At 50.9% G+C, this 26,157-nt stretch overlaps 1 protein-coding gene across 1 annotated transcript; it reads left to right on the forward strand.

Annotated features, from left to right (window-relative positions):
• The first annotated feature begins 1,668 nt into the window (after positions 1–1,668).
• Positions 1,669–25,212, forward strand: ARHGEF5 (Rho guanine nucleotide exchange factor 5). Its single transcript, XM_036926171.2, has 15 exons — positions 1,669–1,790; positions 7,946–11,096; positions 11,641–11,698; positions 12,111–12,175; positions 12,389–12,642; positions 15,257–15,417; positions 15,898–16,050; positions 16,325–16,454; positions 16,736–16,810; positions 17,214–17,303; positions 18,387–18,544; positions 19,172–19,333; positions 21,706–21,776; positions 23,357–23,461; positions 24,481–25,212. The coding sequence occupies exons 2-15, from the start codon at positions 7,958–7,960 to the stop codon at positions 24,636–24,638; spliced, it is 4,779 nt and encodes a 1,592-aa protein (XP_036782066.2). The 5' UTR covers positions 1,669–1,790; positions 7,946–7,957; the 3' UTR covers positions 24,639–25,212.
• The last annotated feature ends 945 nt before the right edge of the window (positions 25,213–26,157 follow it).

Raw genomic sequence — 26,157 nt, forward strand, 5'->3', positions numbered from 1 at the left:
AAAGCCCTGAGGTCATTGCATCAAGGGCACTGACTGAAAAAAAAAACAGAAACGCTGATAGGGCAGAGCTGGCCGACCAAGAGAAGGTTAAGTGGCATTCAGAGAAAGCAAGGGGACAGTTGCAAGTAAGGAGAGCCAGGCGACGTCAGAGGGGAGCAGACAGAACAAGCAGGATGGTTTAGGGGGCAGTTGCTGCACCCCTGGCTGCGCTGCCCACTCCCAGCAGGCAGTGTGGAACACAGCAGAGACTGGCAACCTCTGCCCAAGGACCGGAAGTTTACGAACTCGCCCATTAGAAATCGGGATTAGAAGTCAGGACTCTCCTGCTCTGGACTGAGTTCTCTCTGGAGACAGTTCTAACTTAAAGTTTTTGCTACTGCTCTCCGCATTCTCATCATCTTGCTGAACTTAGGCCACCTGCTAGGCCTGCTCTTCCATACCGGAACTCCTTGTCCTGGTTTTCCCCAGGGCTCCACACCTTCTCCAACATCTTAAGAGTCAGCCGAAGACTGTTGAACTGTTTAGGGATTAACTGCTCAGAGTAAGGTGGCCAACCAGCACACTCTTTGAGCACAGAGGTGTTTCAGGACTTATGGAGATGAGACTGTTCTGCCTTAATGACATTCTATTTTATAGCTCCTTTCGAAACCTGGTTGGCCTTATTAGCTAGGATCAGTGCAGCAGCCAATGGGCACAGTAATCTGGAAATGGTCTAACCGACTAGCTGTTTGGGCTTACAGATCACAGCACTCCCAAGAACAGGACAGCCAGGGAGCCCATTCAGAGTGTGTGACATACACTGCCATGGAAACCCCTGAAGTAATGAGTGAGGTTGGGGGCTGATCTGACTGAAAAGAACACATTAAGATCCCCTGTCTCCTAGATGAGGGAGCCTTACTGTGTGTGTGTGTGGTTGCACCATGGAACATTCTGGCATTCTTTGAAGTCTGTGGAGAGAGAGGCATAAAGATAGACCGACTTGGCCTCAGAGACCAACAGTACTCAGGGTTTCCCTGAAAGATTCAGAAAATAATACAGGCTTAAGAAAACACACAGGCATGAGACCTCGGCTTAGATACTTAAATAAACACACACACCCAGGTTCTGGAAGAAACAGAGGAACATAGACCCCAAGATAGACAATCATCCTAAAATGAACTTAGAAATACAGAAGCAAACAGGTAAAATACATAGAGGAAAGACCTGGGCATGCTGTTTCAGAGACGCACATTCCTAGGCCCTGAGTGATGGCTCTTTAGAGAGACCCAGGGAGAGCGAGCAGGACACCCCGTGCATCACGGAGGGAGAAACCGGGGGACATGGAGGAACGAAGCTAACGTTGAGGTCCGAAGATAGAGGCGCAGCTCCGACCAAACCCAGAAGCTCAGGCTGTCGGGAGACGGAGAGCAGCGCTGCACGGCCAGCAGCACAGGGCGGTCAGCCGGGGCCGGGGCCGGGCTGCGGTGCGGACCCGGGGCCCAGCGCGCAGAGCAGGCCGGGCGGGGCGGCGGGGCGCACGCGGCCGCGGGCGAGGCCGCTCTCCCGGGCGCCCGGGCCGTGCCCGCCGCCGCCGCCCCTGCCCCTGCCCCGCGCTGACGCGGGCGCCGCCTGCGCGCCCATGAGCCCCGGCGCTGCCGCGCCCCGCCCCTGCCGCGGGAAGGTGTGTCCGGGCGGCCTCACCTGGAGCTCCGGAGTCTCCCTCGCGGCCGGCGGGGCTGCGCTGGGGCGGCCGGCCGGCGCCGGGACCCGCGGGGCGCGCTCGGGCCGAGACAGCATGTGACGCCGGCCAGGTGGGTGCCCGCCTCGCCCGTAGCTCCCGGCCCCGGCGGGGGCGGCGGGGGCGGCGGGGGCGGGAGGGTCCGGGGCCGCGGCCTCCCCCGGGGCCGGCCGGGCCGGGGCGCAGGCTCCCGCGGTGGGGGGCTGAGCGGACGGGCGGGTTCGGGGCGCGCGGCTGCGTACCTGGGCCCGGGAGGAGGGGCGCTCGGGGGAAAGCTCTGGTCTGGAAAGTTTGCTTCCGGCCTGCTCCCCGCCTTGGAAATGGGCCCCCTGCCCCCAGGTCTTCCCCGGGCCGACCAGCGGGGCCCCTCCCTCAGAGTCCAGGCCCTGCGGTGGAAAACGAGCTCCCATAATAAGAAATACTTGAGATGCCCTTGGCGGACGCATTCCGCCCCTAGAGATGTTTTACCCGCTCCTTTCTCCCCGCCCGGCCTGGGCCTGCCTGCGTTTATCTTCCTGCGGATTTGCATACTGTGGATGTCTCAGCGCACAGCTCTCCCCTGCTGGCCCGGGCGCTTGAACCTGTGAAAATGACTCCCGCCCTGCCCTCCACCCTACTTCCCATTTTGGGGGCGTACTTCCAAAGTTTCGTGGCAATCACAGCATTGCCATCTAAACGTGGGGAGGCGGGAGGGGGCTGTTTTCAAGCTCTAGTTCTGAGCAAAATTTATCATCGCCTTCCGGCAAGACGGTCTTGGAGAGCCAGTCCTGCTGCCACTTGATTTCAGAGCTTGGTCCTCTCTCCCTTCCTGGATCTTGAATTCCCAAGTGAGACTTGCCTCCTGTATGCCTAGCAGTGGACTCTGGCCGGGACTCTGTCAGACTGAGGGGGAGGGTGTGTCAAACAGGCCAGGGAGGGGGGATGACTTTCTTTTCCCTCCTCTTACCTCTTTTGCTCCCCGACTGCATTCCAAGGTCTTGCATCCTTGGCCTGCTCAGAAATCCCAGCTGCTAGCTCAACAGGTCCCTATGCGACCTCTTTCTCAGACTTCCTGTTTTATGGACACCTGGAGTGTGAACTAGCTCCTAGCTTAGGCTCCGGCAAAAAGGGGGTCACTTGTTGACCAATCCGTGGGCCTGAAACTGAAGCCATGTCTACTGTGGGTGTGGGGTTGGGGGGTGGTCCTTGAGGGTCTGGGGTCTGTGTGGAGTGCCAATTCTGAGTGAGACTGTCCCACAGGAGGGATGCATATCATTATCCTGATGGGGAAAAGAGAGAAGTCAGGAGGTACGCAAAGGAATCCCTCCTACTGAAAGAATACAGCGATTCTAAGTACAGTCAAGAATCTTCATGTATTAGGGGTCCGTAGAGCAAATGGCTGCCCATCACATGGTCTGTCTGAGGCTGTCTGTGACCACATTAAGCCCGGTATCTGTGGGGTGGTCAGGAGTGTCTCATCTGTGTGTCTGGAGTGGTCAGTCATGGCGTGGACAAGAACGGGGTTACTCAGGGTCATAGGTTGAGCAGGGGCAGGTTGCTCAAGTGTAGTGTTGTAGCCCCAAACAGGTGACTTACAGCATCTGGTGTGGACAGGCTGAGTCACTCACCATTCCTGTGGAGTGAATAAGAGCTGGTCACTTATAGCATCTGTGAGATGGATCAGAACAGGGTCACCCTCAGGGTCTGTGTTAAGGACACAGGTCACTCACACTCACATTATGGGCCAAGGGTGGACTTGGGTGAATGTCAGCACCGCCACTAATGATGTTCTGCAAAAGCCTGTTGACAAGGGTCTACAAGGTCTACAGGGTCTGCAGTGGATGAGGTGGTATTTCAGACATTGGAGAATAGATAGGAGACGATCATTACAGTTTTCACAGGATGGTGAGGCTTCCCTGAAGTGGACAGAATACAGGGTTTAGCATTTAGTGGTCCAGAAAGCTACTATCATTTTTATATCTCATAGCTTTGGAGGCAATAATGTCAAACAGTGAATAAAGGCATACATCAATGTGATGGTCTTATTTTCTAAATGAAAATGAGAACCTATCTATTGACTTGGAGGGTATTTTCCTAAGGTGAGCAGCAACATAGGTGATACAGTATAAACACAAAAGTATTGTAACTTCAATAGTATTTTGGTGATTTGTAGTGTAAGTCAGAATATTTGAAACAGACGCTGCTAGAAAATCCAGGAAGCATGGTCCTCAAGAACACGCATGGTCCTCGATATCGGTTCAGAGAAAAGGCAGTGTGATGGGAGGAGGGCATATCTTTGAAATATAACTTTGTCTGATGGCTAGAAGTGAACAAGAGCCGAGGTGTTAAGGGGCCCCAAGGGAGATACTCTGTCATACTCTGTGTTATTGGGGTGACTCGGAACTTTGTCTTGAAAGACCTTGTGTATGGATGGGGTCAGCGGATGAAAGATGTCTGTGGTCCGGAGGAATGCCAGATCACCATGATGGAGTGCCTGCCTCTGCTTGTGCTCAGATAAATAGTGAGAATGCACCTCTGGTGGAGGAAGAGATGAGGAGGTGACTCTAACCTAAAGGGTTGTGCAGAAATCCTCTCTCCTGATGCCTCTCTGTGAAAAGCCATGCCGTACAGACTTCCTTTAGCTTTGCTGCCTTGTAGCCTAATCATGCCTGATTGTAATAGGATTCCTAGGACAGGATCAAGTGTAGGAAACATGGGATAAGTAAGTGCTGGCTGATCTGGCAGTATTTCCAGATGGATGAAGATGGTGTTAGAAATAGTGTCCATGGGGTTGCAGGAGACAGACATGCATCGTGTCACTAGGATGGAACAGAAGGTGTCCGTGTAGCACACAGTGCAGATAGATAAAGCCCAAATATAGCAGAAACACACTTACACACTTAGAGGCCGCTTGTTTTAAGGACATGACAGTATAAATGGGCACAGGGCCAGACGATATAGATGTGGGGGAGGGAGGTGATAGGTTTAGTCACACACTCTCCTTAGGCAGGTAGGAGCCAAGTTTCAGAAAGTGTTTTCAGTGAGCAAGTATATTATTTAACATGTGGTTGGGAGAACAGGGTCACATTATAGTCTCATCCATAATGATTATAGTATTTTGTACTTAGGGCCAGATACAGGGAGCAAATCATGCACCATGTTGATTAACTGGAAAAGGACAAAGAAGTCCTTCTACAAAGGTTTGTTTATGTTGGATATGGCTCTTTGCCCCATATAGATGGTATCTATGTCTGTGGGGTGGCCAGGAAATTGTCACATACTATACCTGCAGGGTGGCTAGGGACCTGCTTGCTTGTTTATGTCAAGTTCTATTGCACAGCAGTTGCAAAGGTGGCTTTTTGCGTATGTGTGTGTGTGTGTGGATGCGTGCTTACACAAGTAGGTATGCATGTGCAATATCTCAGCAGTACAGCAGGTGTGTGGGCGTTGGGCTTCCACTTTAAGTCTAGACAAGAAAGGTACAGGTCCAGGTGCAGCTGTGGGTTCCATAGGCCCCCGGGGCCTTCTCAGGCTGGTGACCTGCCAGCTTTCTTATAGCTTCTGGACGTCTGGTCACTTATAGCAGACTTCAGTCAGGATAGCTTGGTTTGAGTTCACCTGTACTATTTGCCTAGGAAATCTGAGTGTGTCTAGGTTATTTGAACTTCAGTTTCTTCATCTGTAAATTAAGCAGTGTGTCTCTAAAGGTCCTTCCAGCTGATAAATCCTGTATTTCATACTTACTCTTTCTTTAGTCAACAGTAATTACAGTCCCTAGCATTTCTATGAAATGAACAGTGCACTTTTTAATGTTATCTTATTTAATCTTTATTAGAACTCCTTGCAAAGGAACGCCTCTTATGTTTTAAGGATATGAAAATGGATGTTCAAATAAAGTAAATAATTTCTACATTTGTCTTAAAATTAGCAAGATACAAAAAAGGCAGAACTAAACATTGAACAACACTCTAAACTCTGTCTTCTCCCTTCCTTAACTCATCCGTGCAATAGATGTTTGTTGAGAGCCGACTAAAGTTGAGGCAGGGGGATCGACTGGTGAATGTGGCCATGTTTGTGCCCTCACGAAGCTCATAGAAAATGAGATGTTAGTATGGAAAATAGACATTAGTATGTAATTACAAGTGCAGTGAGTGTGAGAGAAGAGTGGTGAAGGATTCTGGGGCAGGAGAAGAGGATTCCAGGCAGAGCAGCAGCTCACGTGAAGGCCTACAGGTGAGAAGGGGAGAGAGGAGCTGGCAGGGCTGAAAGTTGTCAGGTCGGGAGGAGCTGACAGGTGAGGGGGCTGCTGGCTATGGAAGGCATGTAACCCACGCTGAGTGTCTGGGGTCCATCCCAGTGGCAGTCAGAGGCTACTGAAGAATTCAAGCCACAGGTGGGGCTTTGAGGGACCACTCCTGTGCTGGGCAGACAATGCCTTGGAAGTTGGGCAAGAGAGGCTGTGTGGAGGCAAGCAGCCAGACTGTGTCCCCAGTGCAGGGGCCTGGGTGAGAGGGAATAACACATGCAGCAGGGTCCAGCCGTGGAGCTGGAGCGGAGTGGACAGACTTGAGGGACGCCCTGGAGGTGGGGTCAATAGGAGTTGGTGACGGATTCGATATGGGGAATGGGGGTCAGGAGGGAAACAAGAATTTTATTCTGGGACTGAAAACCATTGATTGAGCACTGGGCCTGCCCTGTGCAGGGTGAATAGGCCAGGTATTATGCCAAATATAGACAGCTGAGCAAAGCACACATAGTTCTCAATCTCGGGAAGCTTGCCACCCCTTGTTTTGAGATAGATCATAAATCAAAACACACAGTTCTGTACTTATAATTGTATACATGCTGCAGAGAAGATGTACAATAAACTATAGGTGGTAAGTGCTACAGATACAAAGAAGAGTTTTGTAACCTATTTAGAGGATTGGGGGAAACTTAAGGGGTTCAACCAGGAAACGGATCTCACAAATATCAAAAAAGAGGAACTACTAATTTTGTGTGTAGTGTCAGGTGCCACCAGGAACCACCAAATAGGTGACCGTAGAGTCTCCTTTCGAGTTAGCAACTTGATGATCTTGGTGGGGGTGGGCAGGGCGGTGCTACAGCAGCTGGGCTGGAGGGAGAGGAGATGTGAAGCTATGAAGACAGCGGGTAGGAACGCTCCTTTTTATGAGTTAGAGATGCAAACACACTCCAGTTCTGGCGGGAGGGTTCTCACCGAGAGGAAGACATCATCTGTAGCATGAGGTCCCCAGAGGACAGGCACTTGGGGAGGAGGCACACCCGTGCCCTGTCACAGAAGGAAAGATTGGAAGAGCAGAATGGGGGTCACTCTGAATCACAAGAAACCAGAGCAGTTCCTCTCTGTCGGTTCCTACATTCTTTGCAAAGCAGGAGATGAGGTTTTCTACTGGAACTGAGAAGAGAGGTAGGAAGGTTGAATGAGTAGAGCAATGAGTAGAGCTCACGGTTGTCGGAGAGAAGGGGAGAGTAAGGTGATGATGGCGACCGTCTTGTGGGCCGAGGTGAAGTGGGTCCCTGTGGTGTCTACCACGGCTTTGCTCTGATAAGTCTAGTCTGCATTCCACTGCCCAGCAGGTGCCTCTATAATTGAACATGAAATTGTTAAGTAATTACAAGGCCCTGCTAGACACTATAGAAATAAGATGAGTAAAATCAGACTGAGTGTAAAGGAGACATACTGCATTGGGACCTTGGACACTGGCTGTTTTAACCCCTGTCAGCAGCTTGGGAGGAAGAGCCCCCTGCGGACACTGCTGCACTGGGCTGCTCGTTCTCGCGTGTGCCCCTCACAGGGCCTGGAGGTGTATGGGACTGAGTCACTCTTGGTGTCCAGAGTGTAGACACGGAGAGACAAATGACCTCATGTAATCCGGAGAGCAGAGAATGACCACTGGGAGTGCCTGGTACTCTGACAATGGTCTTATGCTCTAATTTAATTGTTTCTCTTCAGTCTTCCCCACAAGACTGCAGGTTCCATGGGGACACGGTCTTTGTCTTGTTCACTGCTGAATGCTCCACACTTATATGGGTCATTGGGTAAATATTTATTAAATGGATAAATAAATAAGTTTTATAGAGTCCATTGCTCATTTTGCTGAGTACCTTTGTCTCAAAAAATGACTCTAAGTGGAACCAAAGGAGTGCCCATTCATGTTCTTCACGATCTGTACCCCTGGTAGATAAGTGAAAGAGGTGATGGAAACTTTGTCTTTTATTCCTCTTTAGGATTCAGCCCTGATGGAGGCTGAGGAACCCACTCATGGAGCCTTGACTCCTGTCCCTGTCGGAGTGGAATTCAGTGTCGTCCCTGAAGCTCTCATGAGAAGCAGCCAGACCCCAGCCCTGGAGCCTGGAGCTCAAGAAGGCCAGGATGTGGCCTCTAAGTGGGCAGAGGGACACAGGGCCATGGAGCCCCCGCAGAGAGAGGCGAGGGATGCAAACGGCTCTGCAAGTGAGCGCATGACCCCTTTGCAAACCGAGGAAGCCTCTGCAGATGTGGACAGTGACCAGGAAGACCTGATGGCCGAGACCAGTGACACTCCAGGGCACCAGGAGGCCTTGCCCCAGAGCCTGGCAGACACGTGGGCGAGGACTTCAGCTCCCTCAGAGCTCTGGGCCTGCCCTGTGCAGGGTGAACATCCAGACATGGTCCCCGTCTCCAGTGAACTGGCGAGCAGAGTGGAGACGGAGTTTAGACGGGAACCCGCTTCTTCGATACTGGGAACCAGAGAAGCAGAAGAAGAGGAGGAAACTTCTCCAGATGTGTCTGCTCAGACCAGATTTGAGCCTTCTTGTGAAGAGCCCACTACAGAGACCAACCATCCACAGGACGCTGAACGTGGAACCGTCAGGCAGGGGGAGGAGCTGTGGTCCACGGGGATGCAGGGAAGTCGAGGCAGAGGAGGGTTTGTGTGTCCCCAGGGGACCGAGGGGCTGGAGGGGCAGGGACTAGAGGGAGTGGGCTTTCAGGGGGATGGAACTCCAGGGAAGGATGTGTGTTCTGATGGGCTTTTAGGGGAGCAGGAACAGACAGGGGGGCAGGCTAATGGTTCAGTGGGAGAGCAGAGGCAGAAACAGGAGCCCGCGCCCTATGATGTACTTGCAAAACAAGAAGCAGGAGAGGGGCTCAGTGGGGACCTGGGAGCCCTACTCTACGGTGAGAGCGAGAGCGGGACTCAGGGCCAGCAGGATCTTGAACAGGGTAAACAGGGGTTCGGGGTGCTGAGGGGGCCAGAGGAGGTTAGGGTGGATGCTCAGTACCAGCAGGATCAAGGCCTAATGGGAAGATCAGTGAAGGTCATGGGAAAGCAAGAAGGTCAGGGTCCACAGGGGCAAGTGGTGCCCGGAGAAAGGCCAGCGGAGGAGGAAGCAGGGAGTCGGGACGGGGCCGTGCTGCAGGGAGAGGGCGGCGAGGGGGGCGCAAAAGGGGGGGAAGAGTGTGGTGGTCCTCCCACCCCGCCCCTCGCAGCCCCTGAGGCCCCCACCCCGGGTGCCTTATTTCCAGACGCCTGTTATTCCATGACGAGTGTTCCCGGGACTCAGGCAGAGCCTCGGGCTGAGGAACAGTCCTCCGTAGCTCTGACCCCTACACTGGAGCCCACGGGATCGCCCCGCCAGCCCACTTCCTCACCCAGCTCCTTTCCCGCTGGGGAGTCACCTGATCAAGGGACAGCTCAGGACAGCCAGCAGGGGGGAGCCGGGCTGGGGGAGCGGGCAGTGTCCAGCCAGGGCGCGGAGGTGGCCTCTGGAAGGACCCCTCCCCTGCTTCCAAGGACGGCCGCTGTGGCTCCTTGCAGTCCTGCTGAAGCCTCCCCCAGCACCACCGCCCCATCTGCCCGCCCCCCGGGTGACTTGCCCAGGAGGGAGCCCTCTCCCGCTGCGTGTCCTCCAGAAACCTCCAGGGCTGCTGCCTCGACTGACTCGCCATCTCCCCGTAGGGCTTCCGAGGCTGCCCTCCACGGCTTCCCCTCTACAGAGGCCACCGTGGAGCCATGTGCCAGCTCCCACTGGGCCAGCCCTCAGAGCCCCCTGGCCAACAGCCCCCTGGCTGTCCAACACCTAAGGAGCAACTCCTTCCCGGGCTCTCACAGGACAGAGCCGGCTCTGGACCCCGTGGGAATATCCCTGTCCTCCTCCCATTCAGAGTTGCCCCAGAGGCCCCCCAAACCTGCCGTCTATGGCTCTGTGATGCCAAGAAGGGACAGGAAAAGCCATAGGGACTGCAGCGCCGTTCCAGAATCCCTTAGTTCATTGTCCACTCTGGAGCCAGACTCCCGAGAATCCACCTCACATCCAGAAAGCAGGCAGCCATGGAGGTCCCCACGTAATTCAGCCCCTGCCCTAGCGACTCCTGCCTGTGGCTCTTCTCCACCTGCTGTCTCCACAGACATGAGGATCCATGAGCCCCCACCACCTCCGCCCCCAGAGAAGAGGCACGTCTACCCTTCCCTGGTGGAGAAAGACGGCCATCTCTGGGAAGCAGCCCCCACATTGAGGAGGGGTAGCCGCCCTCCTGTTCTGACCGCAGGCTCAGGGCTACATGGCCCTCCCAGAGGCACACTTCCCCACGTTCCTGAGCCCCCTGTGGCCAGGGAGCACAGACCACTGCCCTCCACCCCGGACACGCCCCGCCACACTCAGACCTCTCTCTCCCCCAGGCTGAAGTATAACAAACCATTACCCCCGACTCCTGACTTGTCCCAGCCCCACCATTCCTCTGGTAGCCCAAGGATCTACAGGCCTCTCCCCCCTGTTCCTATCATGGTTCCTCCCCCTGAACCACCCCCGTTACCCCCTAAGTCCAGGGGGAGGACCAGGACTACTCAGGGAGGATTCATGAACTCGGGGGGTCAAGGCAAACCGAGGCCTGTTTGTCAAGAGTGGACAGTCCCCACACCCCACTCTGCTGGACGTACCTCTTGGCCCCCGGCCATGGGCAGGTCAGCGGACTCCCTGGCTCCCACCGGCAGGAGCAAGAGTGAAGTACAGGGCATGGCTTTCAGCAATGCGGCGACCCTTCTTGGTCCCTCTTCCCCAACCGCCCCTTGGACTCCAGAGCTCCAGGAACCCGTGTCTGGACCGGGGCTCTCGGAAGAGTCTGAGGCCCCTGCCAGAGGATCTTTGAGAAGAACAACCACCTCTCAGGAAGGACCCAGTGGCCTGAGGAAGTTGGGTCTGAGCCAAGCAAGGCAGCCAGAAAAACCGAGCCATCCCCATCTGGAGAAGGCGTCTAGCTGGCCCCACAGGCGGGACCCGGGGAGACCTCCGGAGGGCTGCCGTGGGCGGCCCGCGGGCCCCGGCGAGGGCTCCAGTAAGCACAAGGGCTGGAACCGGCAGGGCCTGCGCAGACCGTCCATCTTGCCCGACGGCTCTGCAGGTGAGCCCGGAGCCTGCACCCCTCCCTGCAGACTGAGCCTCCTCGCCTCCTGCTGCCCCATCCCTCTTCTGTCCCCGGTCCTGCTCCCTCCCTTGGCTTGACTCATGCTCACAGCCCGGCCCCACCCGGAGGGGAGCCCCCGAGAGCTCGGAGTGCACTGAGATGCTCTCCCTTCCCCTCGCTCTCCGTCTGTCACCCAGTCTTGGTGTTCTTTGATTCTGTATCCCTTTTTCGCAGAATTGTTCTGGACCACCCCCCACCCTTGCCCCACTTCCCAGTTACCAACACCTGCTTGATGTTCTCAGCGGGGGAGACAGCCTCTCCTCCTGCGGCTCAGGGTCTGACCGGAGTGGGGACACATCTGGCGCCGCTGCCCTCCGGGCCCCAGGGCTCTCTGCCCCAGCACTTCCCTCCCTCGCAGGTTTCCAGGGGGCCCTTTTACCCCCGCTGGATGCCTGCGTCTCCCACTCCAGGCCTGCCTTCCTTGCGCTCTCTCTGAATGATCCTTTGAAATCCTGGTTACTTGGCCCATTTCCATTTTCAGATACAAGAGGTCCAGCCATGGAAAAATCCCCCGGCCCTTCAGACACCATTGTTTTTCGGTGAGTCACCCTCTCTCCTGACATAGTTGTAGCAGCTTTTCTTAAAAATTTCTGTTAATTGACTAGGGTCCTAGGGCCCTGTGCCTTCCAGGGGTTGGGAGGGGAAGAGAGAGACATCAAGATTCCAGGGCAGGAAGATCTTTGGTCTCCCTGGTTCTGTCAGCTGAGTCCAAATCTCCCGGCCTCCTGAGCCCTTTGGCCATGAACTCAACCCCGGTGCAAGTTCAACATGACAGCCGCAAAAGCTCCAAACTACCCCAAAGTGGGTCAGGTCACAACCTGCCTCTTGAGAGGATTGGGCCCTGACATCCCAGCACATGTCCCAGAGATTATAGACTGTCTCATCTGCAGTCACCTGGGGCTTCTTCGTACCTAACCAGCAATTCCCCCAGAGTCCTTCTTTACTCCACAGGGAGAAGAAACCAAAGGAGGTGATGGGAGGCTTTTCAAGGCGCTGCTCAAAGCTTATCAACTCCTGTGAGTCCCTGGAAGTAGAACCCGAGCCCCTCGTGGGTGCTGTGCCCAAGACTGGCACGGGGCTCCTGGCTGTCAGCAGCAGGGAGATGCTGTCTGCAGGGAGATAGTTCCCAGGAGAGCCAGAAGCCTCTTGGTGACTTTGGTGTGTCTCTGTGCCTTGGCTCCCCTGTCTCCCTAATTCTCTCCCTGTCTCGTGCTGCTTCACCCCTGTAGCTCAGCTGCTTTACCAGGAGTACAGCGATGTGGTTCTGAACAAGGAGATTCAGAGCCAGCAGCGTCGAGACGGCCTGTCAGAGGCGCCTGGGCCAGCCTCCCCCCGGCAGCCCCGCAGGGCCCTGGTCTCCTCGGAGTCCTACCTGCAGCGCCTCTCTGTGGCCTCCAGCGGCTCCCTCTGGCAGGAGATCCCCGTGGTGCGCAACAGCACCGTGCTGCTCTCCATGACCCATGAAGGCCAGAAACTGCAAGAGGTACCCAGCGCCCCGGCATGCCCAGGGAGGGGAACTGGGGAGGGGATGCAGGAGGGAAAGCAAGGTCTTGTTTGCCTGCATCCTTATCTCCTACTCACTGCCACCAGCAAGAGCAGGATGGCCCCACCTCACACTCCCATGTCTCTTTGTCCACCACAACTGTGGGTCATCTCCATTCTGAGGGCTTGGAATTGCTTCTGAATGTCAGCACCCTCCTCTCCACTGCGCCATTTCCATGGGCCGCTTACCCCCACCTGTTACTGGTTTGGGCTCATACAAAGTGACCATGCCTCTGAATTTGTTAGGAGGTGTGTGGGATTAATCCCATCACTGCTGCTTCAGGCTAAACTGAAATTTCCCTCTTCAGCCAAGGCCAAGCAAAGGTGTTTTTTTGTTGCGTCCCTTGAAGAATGCCCCTTGCAGCTGTCCTGGGTCCACTGGTTTCATAGGGGCTTTTGAATGACCGCCAATCTTTGCTTGGTCCTTATTCCCAGTAGCAAGACTGTAGAAGAGGCTGTTTGTCCAATGTTAAATTATGGCTATTAATGGGTTTTACATGGAGAGTTCTCTTAGGAATTGATATGAATCATATCTGAAATATGAGATAGAACCTTTCTTCCCAATATGGCACAATGTAAAAGCATAATGGGATAATGTTTAAGTACTTAGGTTCTGGAGTAAATAACCTAGATGTGAAGCCCACTTTAGTATTTGCTAGCTGTTTAACTTGGGCAAATTACTCGATCTTTCTAAGCTCCTGTTTCCTAATTTGTAAAATAGGGTTGCAAAGAATTACTGGGAGAATCAAAAAATAAGTTCCTAATATCTAGTAATCACTCAAAAAATGTTTACTACTTTAATTTCAAGTCAGGTTGACCTGGATTTGAATCCTGGCTTCACCATCTGCTAAACTGTGTAACCTTAGACAAGTTATATAACTTCACCAAATCTGTTTCTCATCTGTAAATTGAGGACAATAATGTCTACCTTTCAGGCTGCTGTGTGGTGTAAATGGAGTAATACAGATCTAGCTTCTAGCATAGTGCCCAGTACATATTAGTGCCAAACTCTTTCCCCTTTTAGAGGTGGGAAGGTACAAAATTTTGGCCAGAAGGACTCATGGATAAATAATGCTTTTACCAAGTCAAACAGAGACAGATACAAATTTTTAGGTTTTTTGAAGCTCGGACTTGGGGGTCCAGTTTTGACCTCATCTTTTAAAGCACACGGTGGATATTTAGAATATTTATGGGCCTGATCAGTGGGGAGATGACATGAACCCTGGCTCTCTCTCACCAACTGTTGCATACTGGGAGGTCCACCAGGGATCCTGGGCCAGCCCCGGTCTCATGTTTCTGAGAAGAGAAGCCTGTACACTTACGCACACATATTGCTTTCATAAAATAGCACTTCTGGGGTCTACAAAGTGCTTTGGTTGACTCCCTTTCTTTTGACTGTTATAATATCTTTGTGAAGGGGTCATTATTCCTACACAAAAAGACAAGAAAATTGAGGTCAGAGAGGTTAAATGAGCTACCTGAAGTCATACAGCCAGCGAGCGTTAGAGCCAGGGGGCAAATGATCCTTCAGTGTCCCAGGTCAGTGTTGTATGCTAGGGTCATTGGGTCATGTGCTCGTCTGCCCCAGGCACCACCAAAGTGTGTGTGTCTGCTCTTTCCATGCATCTGTCCTGAGGCTGCATGCCTGAATGAAGAGCATGCCCGGCCCAGGCAGAGGGGGACAGGGCTGTGAGTTGTCATGCCCCAGCCGGAGCCTCCAAACAAGCTCTCAAGTGCTGGCTATTTCCCTGAAACCACAACTGCACCAGCATGTTCTCAAATATCTTGCATCCTTCCCTTTCTCCTCAAACCCCAAACTACTTTCATCCCCTAAATCTGTTCCTTTTTCAAAGTTCTCTGGCTCAGAAAATAACTTCCACCATTTGCCCCGTTACCAAAACCAAAACCTGAGACGTTAGCTGTGACTCTTGCTGCCCTTTCAGCCCCAATTCCTAGCAAGTAGCCAAGCCCTTCCAAATCCCCCTCCTGAGTAATTGCAGAAGTGACCTACCTCTCCTCATCTCCAAGGCTGTTCAAGCCATCGTCTGTCATCTGGAATTACTGTAACAGTTGCCCAACACGGCTCTCTTGCCCCTTCTATTCTTTCCTCCACAGTGTGCTCAGAAATACCTTTATAAAAAACAAATCTGGTCAAGTTAGGCCTGTGTGTAAGCCTTGTTTTGTTCGCCCATTGTCTTAAGTCCAAACTGTTTTACCTTGTGTGCATAATCCTCCAGGCCTCGTCTCTGTTTGCCTCTCAGTCTCCTGTCTTGCCACTCCTTCAGTACACTGAGTTCTAAAAACACTTAATTTATTAGGTTTCTTGAAAGCATTTTTTTTCTCTTCCAGCTCTGGGGTCTTGTACTGGTTCTTCGCTGGGCCTCAGATGCTCTTTCCCTCTCCGCCTGATATCAGGTTAGGTTCTGGCAGGATTGTGAGCTATCAAAGGATCTGTCTTGTCCACACTCTACCCTGACAGCCTTACACAGTGGCGAGCATTCCCCAGGGACTCGATAAATGTTTTTAATTAACCTCCCTGCTCCATGACCTCCCAGGCCAAATTCGAGCTGATTGTGTCAGAGGCATCCTATCTGCGCAGTCTGAACGTAGCTGTGGACCATTTCCAACTGTCATCCCAGCTCCGGGTCACCCTTTCCAACCAGGATCACCAGTGGCTCTTCTCTCGTTTACAGGACGTGCGTGACGTCAGCGCCACGTGAGAGTCCCCTTCTTCCGAATGCCACTCACTGTCTTCAGCCTATAAACCTTCAGTTGTTTTTTTCCCTATTAGAAACCCTCTCATTGCCCCTCCCATGCTTCCCAATGCCATAGGGGTAAGAAAAGCAAAGAAGAGAGTGTGTCTGGGTGGGTAGCTTCACCAAGGGATAAACAAACAAGTGAACTTCCTGGCTTGAGGTTTTTGGATGTACGGTGGACAAGCCCTGCATTGGAGATGAGATCAGAAGACGGGAGCAGCATCAGAAGGAGAACAAGAAGTGGAATATTAGGTCCAGAGTTAAATCAGGACAGACTAGGGACAGCCTTGGAGAGAACTCTAGTGCACAGCAAGGGTCGCAGAGCTAGGGGCAGTCAGTGGAAGTTATTTACTAATGAAGAGAAGTCACAGGCTTTGGGGGGTAGCTGGGTCAGCAGCTGCTCCCCTGAGACCCATGAGGCTTGTTTGAATACCGTGCAGGTTCCTTTCCGACCTGGAAGAGAACTTCGAGAACAACATCTTCACCTTCCAAGTGTGTGATGTGGTCCTGAGCCATGCCCCTGACTTCCGTCGGGTCTACCTGCCTTACGTCACCAACCAGACCTACCAGGAACGCACCTTCCAAAATCTGCTGTGAGACCTGACCCCCATTTGTCCCCATGTGGGCCCTGCAGCGAGCGACCTCGCACCAAAGCCCCCCATCACCAGCCCGAGCGCCTTCCCAAGAGCAAGTGTTCTGGCGCCTGCTCTGCGATCCCAGGCCCACCCTGCCTCTCGGACCCCGTGCCCTCTGCTAGCACATCCTTTCCCCGCCCAAAGACATCCCCCTGAGTCTCCGCTCCCCGTGCCCTCTCACGACCCCAGCCCTCCCCAGCCCCTCCTCACCGAGGCTCCGCTGCCTCTGCAGGAATAGCAGCAGCAGTTTCCGGGATGTCCTGGAGAGGCTGGAGAGCGACCCCATCTGCCAGCGCCTTTCCCTCAAGTCCTTTCTGATCCTGCCCTTCCAGCGCATCACCCGCCTCAAACTGCTGCTCCAGGTACACAGGTCCTGCTGTGGCCCCTCCCCTCTGCTCAGAGGGGCCTTCGGAGGGGAACCCTCTCTAGGAGCCCCAAAGTGAAGGGCCGCCCATCCTCCCGCCGCTCTACCGGCCCCGTAGGCGACATGAGCAGTCCCCCCACTGCCCACACCCTTTCTTCTCGGGTGAATTTGCTGCTAGAACTTTGTTCCTGGACTTCTCCATTAGCCTGCCCTCCACCACCTCTTCCCATCTTCCTGTCCCTCTTTCTCTGTGGCTCCTGCCTACTGTTTGTTCTGTAGAACATCCTGAAGAGGACACAGCCTGGCTCTTCAGAGGAAGCAGAGGCCACAAAGGCACACCATGCCCTCGAGGAGGTAGGTGGCCACCACCTCACTGTGAGCCCCTCTCTGCCCAGGCCCCCGACTCCAGAAAGCACAGGACCCTGCCGGTGGGATTGCCCATCTGCCAAGCCTGCAGACACACACACCCCACGGCTTCCTCTCCCACACTGAGGACACCCCGCACCAAGGGACTGTGCGTACTGCCATGGCCCCCAAGTTAAATCTTACTTTTGCTCAGCCTTGGAATGTTCCACCAGATCATACAAAGTCTACCAGAGTCCTAGAACTTCACCTTGATGTGGCCGTCATGCAATTCCAGCCTGGTAGAAAGGCCTGAGGCTGTCCCAACCAACTTCCAGATTTCTTCAGGGACCCCAAAGGTCAGGGCGTCTAACACGGCGCTCTTTCTCTTTCCTCATGCCTGCTCAACCCTCAGCTGATCCGAGACTGCAATAACAATGTCCAGAGGATGCGGCGCACGGAGGAGCTGATCTACCTGAGCCAGAAGATTGAGTTTGAGTGCAAAGTGAGTGCCCTTGAAGCTCTTTAGCATATGCCACAGGTCCGTCTAACTTAAAACCACCCTAACTCACACTATCCCTTCTCTGCCTCATTTCTGCATGCCTTCTGGGGTACTGGAATACTTGCTTCAGTCTCCACGATACAGTGTTAAGTGAGTGAAAAGGGGTAGGTACAGGACTGTGTGTATTACTGTAAATGTCCCTGGGTGAAGTAGGAGGATATAAATCTGTATATGTATTTGCTTGTGTATACATAAAGAAAATCTGGAAGGGTATGTAAAAAGGGGCAGTGGTTACCTGACGGGGTGAGTGTGCATTTGGGAACTGGGCAGGTGAGAGAGAACTTAACTAGCATAAGTCTCCATAAAGAATGTTTGGGGCTTGAACCATTCAATGTTCTATCAAGTCTCCATGCAGTCTGACCAAAGCAATATAAAACTGAATCCAAATATAAGGCCAAAATCTCACACACATACAAATCTAAAATACACATTCCATTTTCAAATTCCAACTGACATACCATCCTTACCTCTTTGGGGAAGAGAGAAAATCCCTTATCCACATGTTAATTATAGTCCAGTATGCTTATCTTTAAAATTCCAGCTCCAAGCGGACCCTCCCTAGTTCTCTTTATTCTTGTCATGTGTGATTCTGACCGCTCCTCTCCTGTCTCTGGTCAAAAGCAGATGTCGGAGCCGTCCAAACCTTTTTGCCTCTAAGGTGCACACACGTCGCTCCCTGCCTCGTTTCTTTGTGTGCCCTCATCGAGCTCTTCCGTCCCTTCTGCACTTCACACTTCTCAGGCTGAGCTTTCTCATGCAGCCCCCGGCCTGGGCTGGACATAGGCCCCTTCCATTTGCCTGAGCTGTAGACATGGGAGCCGCCCAGCAGCGGACGGTGGTAGTGAGAGGGTCCAGAGGGAGACAGCGTCCACATGGGTGGGTCAGGAGCAAGAGGGAAGCCGCGGAAGAGACGAGCTTCGCTGGTGGGACTTAGGGGGCGAGGTGTGGCGAGGAGGGCAGGGCTGAGGGGAAGCCTCCCTCTCATCCCGTGTGACACCACCCTGTCTGTCCCCCGCTGCCCTCTAGATATTCCCGCTCATTTCACAGTCACGCTGGCTGGTGAAGAGCGGTGAGCTGACGGCCCTCGAGTTCAGTGGCTCTCCGGGGCTGCGAAGGAAACTGAACACGCGTCCAGTCCACCTGCATCTCTTCAATGACTGTCTGTTGCTGTCTCGGCCCCGAGAGTCAGTGACTGGGATGGGAGGCCAGAGCTCAAGAGGGAAATGGGATGAGGCAAGAGGGAAGGACTAAAAGCGACAGAGAAGGGTCTTGGTCCCAGAAGAACCCTTCTCCTCGGCTCAACCCATGGAGGCCATGCCGTGGCCTAGGGGAAAGAAAGGCCCTAAGCAAAAGAGGGCTGTCCCACCAAATACTGTCATGAGATCACATGGCAGGACATGTACCGTGTAATAAACACAAAGCCATGCGGAAAATTAGCCCTATCACATCCTCAAATTGGTCCATTTGTGATTTCTTTGGGCTACTCAGCCTACTAACCTGGAGATACTTAATGAATTCCAGATCCACACTCTTTGGTCCTAACTGCCTTAGAAAATTTATATTGGTTCTGTCTCTCCGACTCTTTAAAGTGGTGAAGGATCCATTGCACTAGGCATGTAGTTTACCAGGCTGGTGGCAAAGCCCTCGGGACTCTGGAGATACCATCTCGGAGTGCATTAGCACTGTCTTATGATTTTTACGAGTATTTGTGGGCTCCAGGTGCTAAGGACAGGGATTTTGAATCCAAAGATACGAGGGTGGATGAAGTATGACAACTCTAGAATCAGGTTGAAAAGCCTTGTATTTTGCAGGGGCAGCCGATTCCTGGTATTTGACCATGCGCCCTTCTCCTCCATCCGGGGGGAAAAGTGCGAAATGAAGCTACACGGACCCCACAAAAACCTCTTCCGACTCTTTCTGCGGCGCAACGTACAGGGCACCCAGGCCGAGTTCCTCTTCAGCACGGAGACCCAGTGAGCTGGGGCAGGGCACGGAGTTGGAGGAAGGGAGGGAGAGAGGGGGTCAGCCTGGAATGGAAGTGGGGCCGAGACAGAAAATGTGTCCATCAAACAGCCGCAGTGCTATTGAGCCTGTTCTGGACTGGGGAACATCCTAGGAGAAACCCAAACCCGAACGCCTAGAGCTAATGAGTAAGTTACAGGACACTGGGGTGAGAGAGGGTGTGAAGTCCCTGCTAAGGCTTTGCATCTGTTGCCTACCCTTTACTCAAGAAGAGTAGCATCTGTGAAGCACTAGAAAGGACATGGACAGATAGATACACAGTAACTAAAGAATCGAATCACTGACAGCCATGAGCCAGTGCCCATGTGTGCAGTCAGAAATCCTGCAGTGCCCGAGGCTGGTGGGCGTCTGTGTGAATAACACAAGTGCTGGAGGGGCCTTTAGCTCTCTTGTATCACAAATCAGTGCCATATGTATGATAAAACTGGTATGAATACACTGGAACTGATAAAGTAGGAAAAGTAACATTTTACAATGAAGCTATTATTTTTTTATAACTGAATCATCTGATATGCCACCTCCTGAAATAACTTAATGGACTCAACCCTACCCTTTGAATGGACCACCTTTATGACTCTCCCAGAAAGTTTTGAGTGGGGTATAGTTTCTTGGTGCTTCTTCCCATGATCCAAGGTTTAAGAGAAAAATCCTTGGAAACCAGGAGTTAGAAGCAGACCTCTTTAAGATTGAGGGGAGACAGAGTGAGAAAAAGGACATCCTGCCACATGTTTAAGGCCCACAACGGCTATGCTCTGTCGGATATGGGGGAAGAGGACATAACAGTGGAGGAAAGATCAGTCCCAACAACTATATCGAACACTTCTAAACTGTCAATATCAAGGATTAATTTCTAAACACAAGTTTATTTACAAGAAGCTATCTGGCTAGCTGTTAACTGAAATGCTTGTGCCCTATGGTCAAGGAGATGCTGTGCTTACAAAACCACGTTCACTTTATGTATCTCTTATTTTAAAATCATTCATTCCTTTGTTGGGTATACAGGTGAGCAGTGGAGAGAGTTAGGAATATGTTTCATCCATAAAGTATCCTCTTTTCATTCCTAAGCTTTCAACTGGCTTTCATAATTCATGATGTTTACTGTTTCTTGCCTTGATTGTAAAATTTCTTACTATAGAAAGGTTGGAATATGCAGCCTGATTAAAAAAAAAAAAATCACCCAAAATTCTACCACACAGAGAGAAGCACTATTAACATTTTAATATATTCCTATCTAATCCTTGTTTTAGTGAATAAAAAAATATGCATTTTTTTAAAGCTGGGATTATAAAATAAACACAATTTTGTGTCCTCCTTTCTTTACTTAACATGAAATCAATGGCAGTTCCTATGCCATTGTTAAGTCATTAAAATGTTTAATTCATAATGGCTGTACCATTTTATTTTATTGCCAAGTCATTGCTGAGGTAGGAAAATTTTCATTTTTATAAATTTATATCATACTCCACCATTTTTCTGAACTTTCTGATCCACGTTAGTAGTTTCTTACTCTAAGGAAGAGATTTCTTTACGCTATCTGGCATGATACCTAATGGTCTGAGGATCCTCACATAGACATTTTCAGTTTTGTCCCGTGGAAGACCTCAGGGTGGGGTCAATAGTTCTTTTCATCACTAATGGAACAGAGGAAGTGGTACAGGGGTTTATGTGCAAAATGTCACCCAAATGAAGTCATCAGATACAGACTCACTTTCTTTGTTAGCGTCTTGGAACAGTAATGGTATCAGCTCTCAGTTACTCCATGTGTTTGGAAGCCAAGGCAAAGATAATGCAAAAACCTTCAATAATTACAAAATTAGGCTTGGATTATATTGAATATATACATGACAAAAAAAATTTAGTAGATGTATCTCCCTGGTCTACTTACAATTACAGAATAATCTTCATCTTTGAGGTGATTTGATTGAAGGAAGGTGAGCACAGGAGTGTTAAAATGATGGAGAGAATCTAAATTGAGATGAACATCTTTCTTAGTACATTCTCCAAATGGAAAATCTACATATATTTGTGTATAATTGACAGTTGACTTTATGCCCCACTTGAAAGATATGAGATGACAAGAAGAGAATAAGCTTAGAAGGAGAAGGGGAAAAATTAAAGACTGACAAGACACATTAACACATAGTTCAGGATCCCACCCTCTTTCCAACAGAGAGACATGTTTGTCCTAGATGTCTCTGAACTAGACAGCTTTTTTAACCAGATGAGTTTTTCTTACAGTCGTCCCCCCGTCCCCTCATCAGCCCCTTGTCCTGCACCTCCCAGAGCTGCAGTGGGAACAGTGGCCCTGCTTTGTTTTCCTCAGGAGTGAAAAGCTCCGGTGGATCTCGGCCTTGGCCATGCCACAAGAGGAGCTGGCCCTTCTGGAGTGTTACGGTGAGTGAGAGTCTGAGAGGGAGAGGAAGATGGCAGGGCCAGAAGTCTCCTTTGGATGCAGGAGTTGAGGAGGCTGGGTGGTGACTCTGGGAGGCTTCCGTGTATTGCTTTGCCAGAATTTCAGGGTGCAAGACTGGGCACTGGGCACCAGAACTTACGTATCTGAGAGCATCTGCTTGGAACTGCTTATCACCACGGCGGTGCCTCTTCCCCCACACGCCCGCCCTACCTTGGGCAATAGACGGCACTTTTTACATACTTGTCCCTTTACTTCTATCCTGCTGTTATTTTGCCTAGATTTTATCTTCTTGAAGTTCTTGGAGACCTAGGGGTAGAAAATAAGGTTGGAGTGGGTGTTGCGGGAGGATGGCTACCCAGAAGATTGTCTTAACCCCACCCTCTCCTGTATATGGATGTCCCAAGACCAGTGCCTTTAGCCCAGGCAGCTCCCCATGGGCAGCCACAGACACACACGTGTTATGAATGTGTTTGCATTTGTGCAAAGACTGGATTTCTGGTCTCATGTAAGCCCCAAGGTGTCCTAGGATTCCCTAGTTCATATCCAGAGAGGAATGGACTCAACACTGGGCATTTAGTGACCCAAGAGAAAAAACAAATACAAGGGACTGTGGGAAAGGAAGTAGGACAACCAGGCTGTACACAGAGGCCCGTTAACTTGCTCACTGGGGGATCCGTCTGCTGGGCTTTGGTCCCCCAGTGGGTAAGGAAGGCACGATAATCCTTCCCTTCCTCTGTGGTCTTGCAAATGGCAGATGGGGATGAGCTTTAGAGAAAACAGTGTAGATGATAATGTGTTCTGTTTGTTTTCTGAGGTAAAATAGATAATAAATAAACCCATGTAAGGCGGACTGCTTACAGGTCGGGAGTACTCTGAAGTTTGTTATCTTAACTTCAAAACTATGGAAATTTCTGCTGGTTACAGAAATATAGAAAACCCAGAACTTCTTCAAGAATCATCTTGACCAATCCAGTCCTTTACAGTTGAGAAAATTAGAACTAGCAGGGGTTGGGTGCTTTGCTTAGATCTTACCTGGAACCTCACTGGTTAAGTTGCTTCTGTCTCACATCTGTTACTGGGAAGAAAATAAAAAATGAGTCACACTCAGATCTTACCATCTAGTGGGAGAGGCAGAACACATGCCTGAAACAATTAGATAAGGGTTAAATGGTTTGGCTTAGACAATAGTTTTAAAGGAGTTCAGAATCCATGGAGGACTAAAGAGCCAGGGAAGGTTTTAGAGGGAAAATGGATCTTCCGCAGAAATCTTTCAAGTATTTGTAATAATGAGTCTCTAGGGATGGTCACGACGTATTTCTCAATTCATCTTCCCTGGTGAAATAGAATTTTTCGTTCATTTCCATTCTGGTATTTGTTTCCTTATCAACCATTGCATTCCCTGAAAGAAGGTGAAGACTTCCCCACTGGCCCTTTTGTTTGTAACTTCCAAACATCCCAACTTTCTCCATCCCAAGTCCTCCTAAGTTCTGCCTGCAGTTCCTTCTCCATGTTCCAGCCACTCACATTTCCTAATCCCTTGTCACGCTCTTTTCTTCCAAAGACTCCCCACAAGTACAGTGCCTTCGAGCCTACAAACCCCGGGAGAATGATGAGCTGGCACTGGAGAAGGCGGATGTGGTGATGGTGACTCAGCAAAGCAGCGATGGTAAGAGGCCACTCCACGGAGCAGGTTGGGCCTTGGAGATGGGGCACTATAGGGGGATAGATTCGTTTCTTAGGGCTGCTGTCACGAAGTACCACAAATTGGGTGGCTTAAAACAACAGAAACTGATGCTCTCACGGTTCTGCAGGCCAGAAGTCCAAAATCAAGGTGTAGCCCCAGATGTTCCTGGCTTATAGCCTTGTAGCAGTTACTTCTGTCTTCCGTGTGGATGTGTGTGCATGCGTGTGTCCAAATTTCCCTCTTTTTATTAGGATGCCTGTATTAGATGTAATTACGAATCCTATATTGGATTAATGGCCCATTTTACTCAAGTTTGACCTCATCTTCACTTTGCTGATTGCATCAGCAATAGCCCTGATCCCAAATAAAGTGATAGCGTGAGCTACTGGGGTTAGGACTTCACCATAGATTTTTTTTTTTTTTTTTGAGAGGGCATCTCTCATATTTATTGATCAAATGGTTGTTAACAACAATAAAATTCTGTATAGGGGACTCAATGCATAATCATTAATCAACCCCAAGCCTAATTCTCAACAGTCTCCAATCTTCTGAAGCATAATGAACAAGTTCTTACATGGTGAACAAGTTCTTACATGGTGAACAAATTCTTACATAGTGAATAAGTTCTTACATGGTGAACAGTACAAGGGCAGTCATCACAGAAACTTTCGGTTTGATCACGCATCATGAACTATAAACAATCAGGTCAAATATGATTATTCATTTGATTTTTATACTTGATTTATATGACTTCACCATGTATTTTGGGGGACACCATCCAACCCATATGAGTGGAGAAGGCTCACAGGTAGGCAGCTATAGACCTGGCCAGACCTAGAGCAGCGAGGGGCGGCCCATTGGGAGGCTGGTTTCCCAAGCTGAGGGCTCTCCAGGCCCCCTTCAGCCTTAAGATTCAGAAAAGCTTCTAGGAAGCAGGTCCAGGTTAAATCATTGTGAGTCTTTGCCAGGTAATTGTTCTTCCCACCACCCTGTGCCCATAGGCTGGCTGGAGGGCATGAGGCTCTCAGATGGGGAGCGAGGCTGGTTTCCTGTGCAACAAGTGAAGTTCATTTCCAACTCAGAGGTCCGCGCACAGAACCTGAAGGAAGCCCACCGAGTCAAGACGGCCAAACTACAGCTGGTGGAGCAGGAGACCTAGCTGTGTCCTGGGAAGAATGCCCTGAGACTAAGGACAAGACGTTCCTGGAGAGAGCTGGCCCCGGAACCCTGCAACAGAGGCCTTCTGCAGAACACGATGTCAACCCTCTGAAAGCCCAGGAGCAAAATCCAGCTACCAGTCGCTAGTCCCGGGCCTCCTGTTTGTGCTTTGTGCTTGGTGGAGGGGTTTTGAGGGACTTTGCACTGGACTCTGGGAACTCTCTCTCAGAAGAAAAGGGACCAACGGAGCACAGACCAAGGGAGTTCACTTCTACTACCAAACAGAATGTAAGCGTTCTCTGCTTCCGGAGGGCAGAGTCAAGGCTGACCGGAGTCTCCGTCACAGCCGTATGTAAAACAGGATCCGACTCCAGTCCCCTGGAGGGAGATGTCTAAGGGGGACTAAGCCATCAGATGGGAGGTCAGCCTGGTGACCTCTAGGGCATCTTCCGGCCCTAGAGGTTTTCCATAACTGCTGGTGTTAGGTCAGTACATGCACCTCTGGGGTCGGTGTCTATTGGTGGCAATGTGAGGGTGACACTCTCACTCTAATAAACTTGGCACTTCTCCCAGTGTTTTTCCTCTCAGAGACTCCTGAGCACTGAACGAGGCTCAGAACCTGGAATCCCAGGCTATTTGATTTATATGTCATAAAAAGACCAAGATGGTGCCTCAGTTACGACTGCTGCTGACTCTCACTCTAGGACTTTTGAGGGTTTGGGTGGCTTTTCTGCTTGTTCCAGCCTTGGAGGCTGTATAGGAATGAGAAGCAATTGATGGATGAGGAAAACCCCATTCGAGCCTTCTTTTTTACTGGATCCTAAGTTAAGGTGTAGGCTAGTTTGGGTGGATTGGGAAATCCTACTCAAACCATTCATGATTTTATATTTTGACATGAATGATCATGAATGTGTCTTCCCAGCTGTTTCATCCTTTTTGGGAAAAGTAGGGTGATGTATTACAAAGAGGTCTAGAATCCAAGTCAAGAAACCTAAATTCCAGTTACCGCACTGCCATGATTTCAGCCTGCTCCTGTCTCAGTTTCTGTAAACGTAAAATGTACAATCAGACCAAGTAGCCTCTCAAATCCTGTCCAGCTGCAAGATGCAATTCTCTGTCTCTCATCAGATTGCCCTTCTCAGTTCAAAAGCGCCGCTCTACACTGTCTTCTCATGCAGAGCCCTCATATGGCCTCGGCCCAGGCATCGTTTAAGCAGGGTCATCACAGTCCTGCTGTGGACGTTCTATCTGTTGATCTTTGGGAGGGCTCAGAAGCAATTGCACTGCAGCTCTGTACAAAGGTGAGAATCATACTATAAACTTTGTCCTAGACCCAGTTAACCATGACTTGATAGTATTACTTTGGATGATACATTTTCTTTCCAATCAATCCTAAAATGTAAGTTAGCTTGCTTAATTTTTAGAAAAGTTATCACTGTGGTAATTCAGATGGGTGAATATTAATTTGTCCTTAACTGGTTGGCACTACTAAAAAAATCTAAAATAGGGCTGGTTTTAGA

Source organism: Manis pentadactyla, chromosome 7, assembly GCF_030020395.1.
Source record: "Manis pentadactyla isolate mManPen7 chromosome 7, mManPen7.hap1, whole genome shotgun sequence".
Classification (NCBI taxonomy): domain Eukaryota; kingdom Metazoa; phylum Chordata; class Mammalia; order Pholidota; family Manidae; genus Manis; species Manis pentadactyla.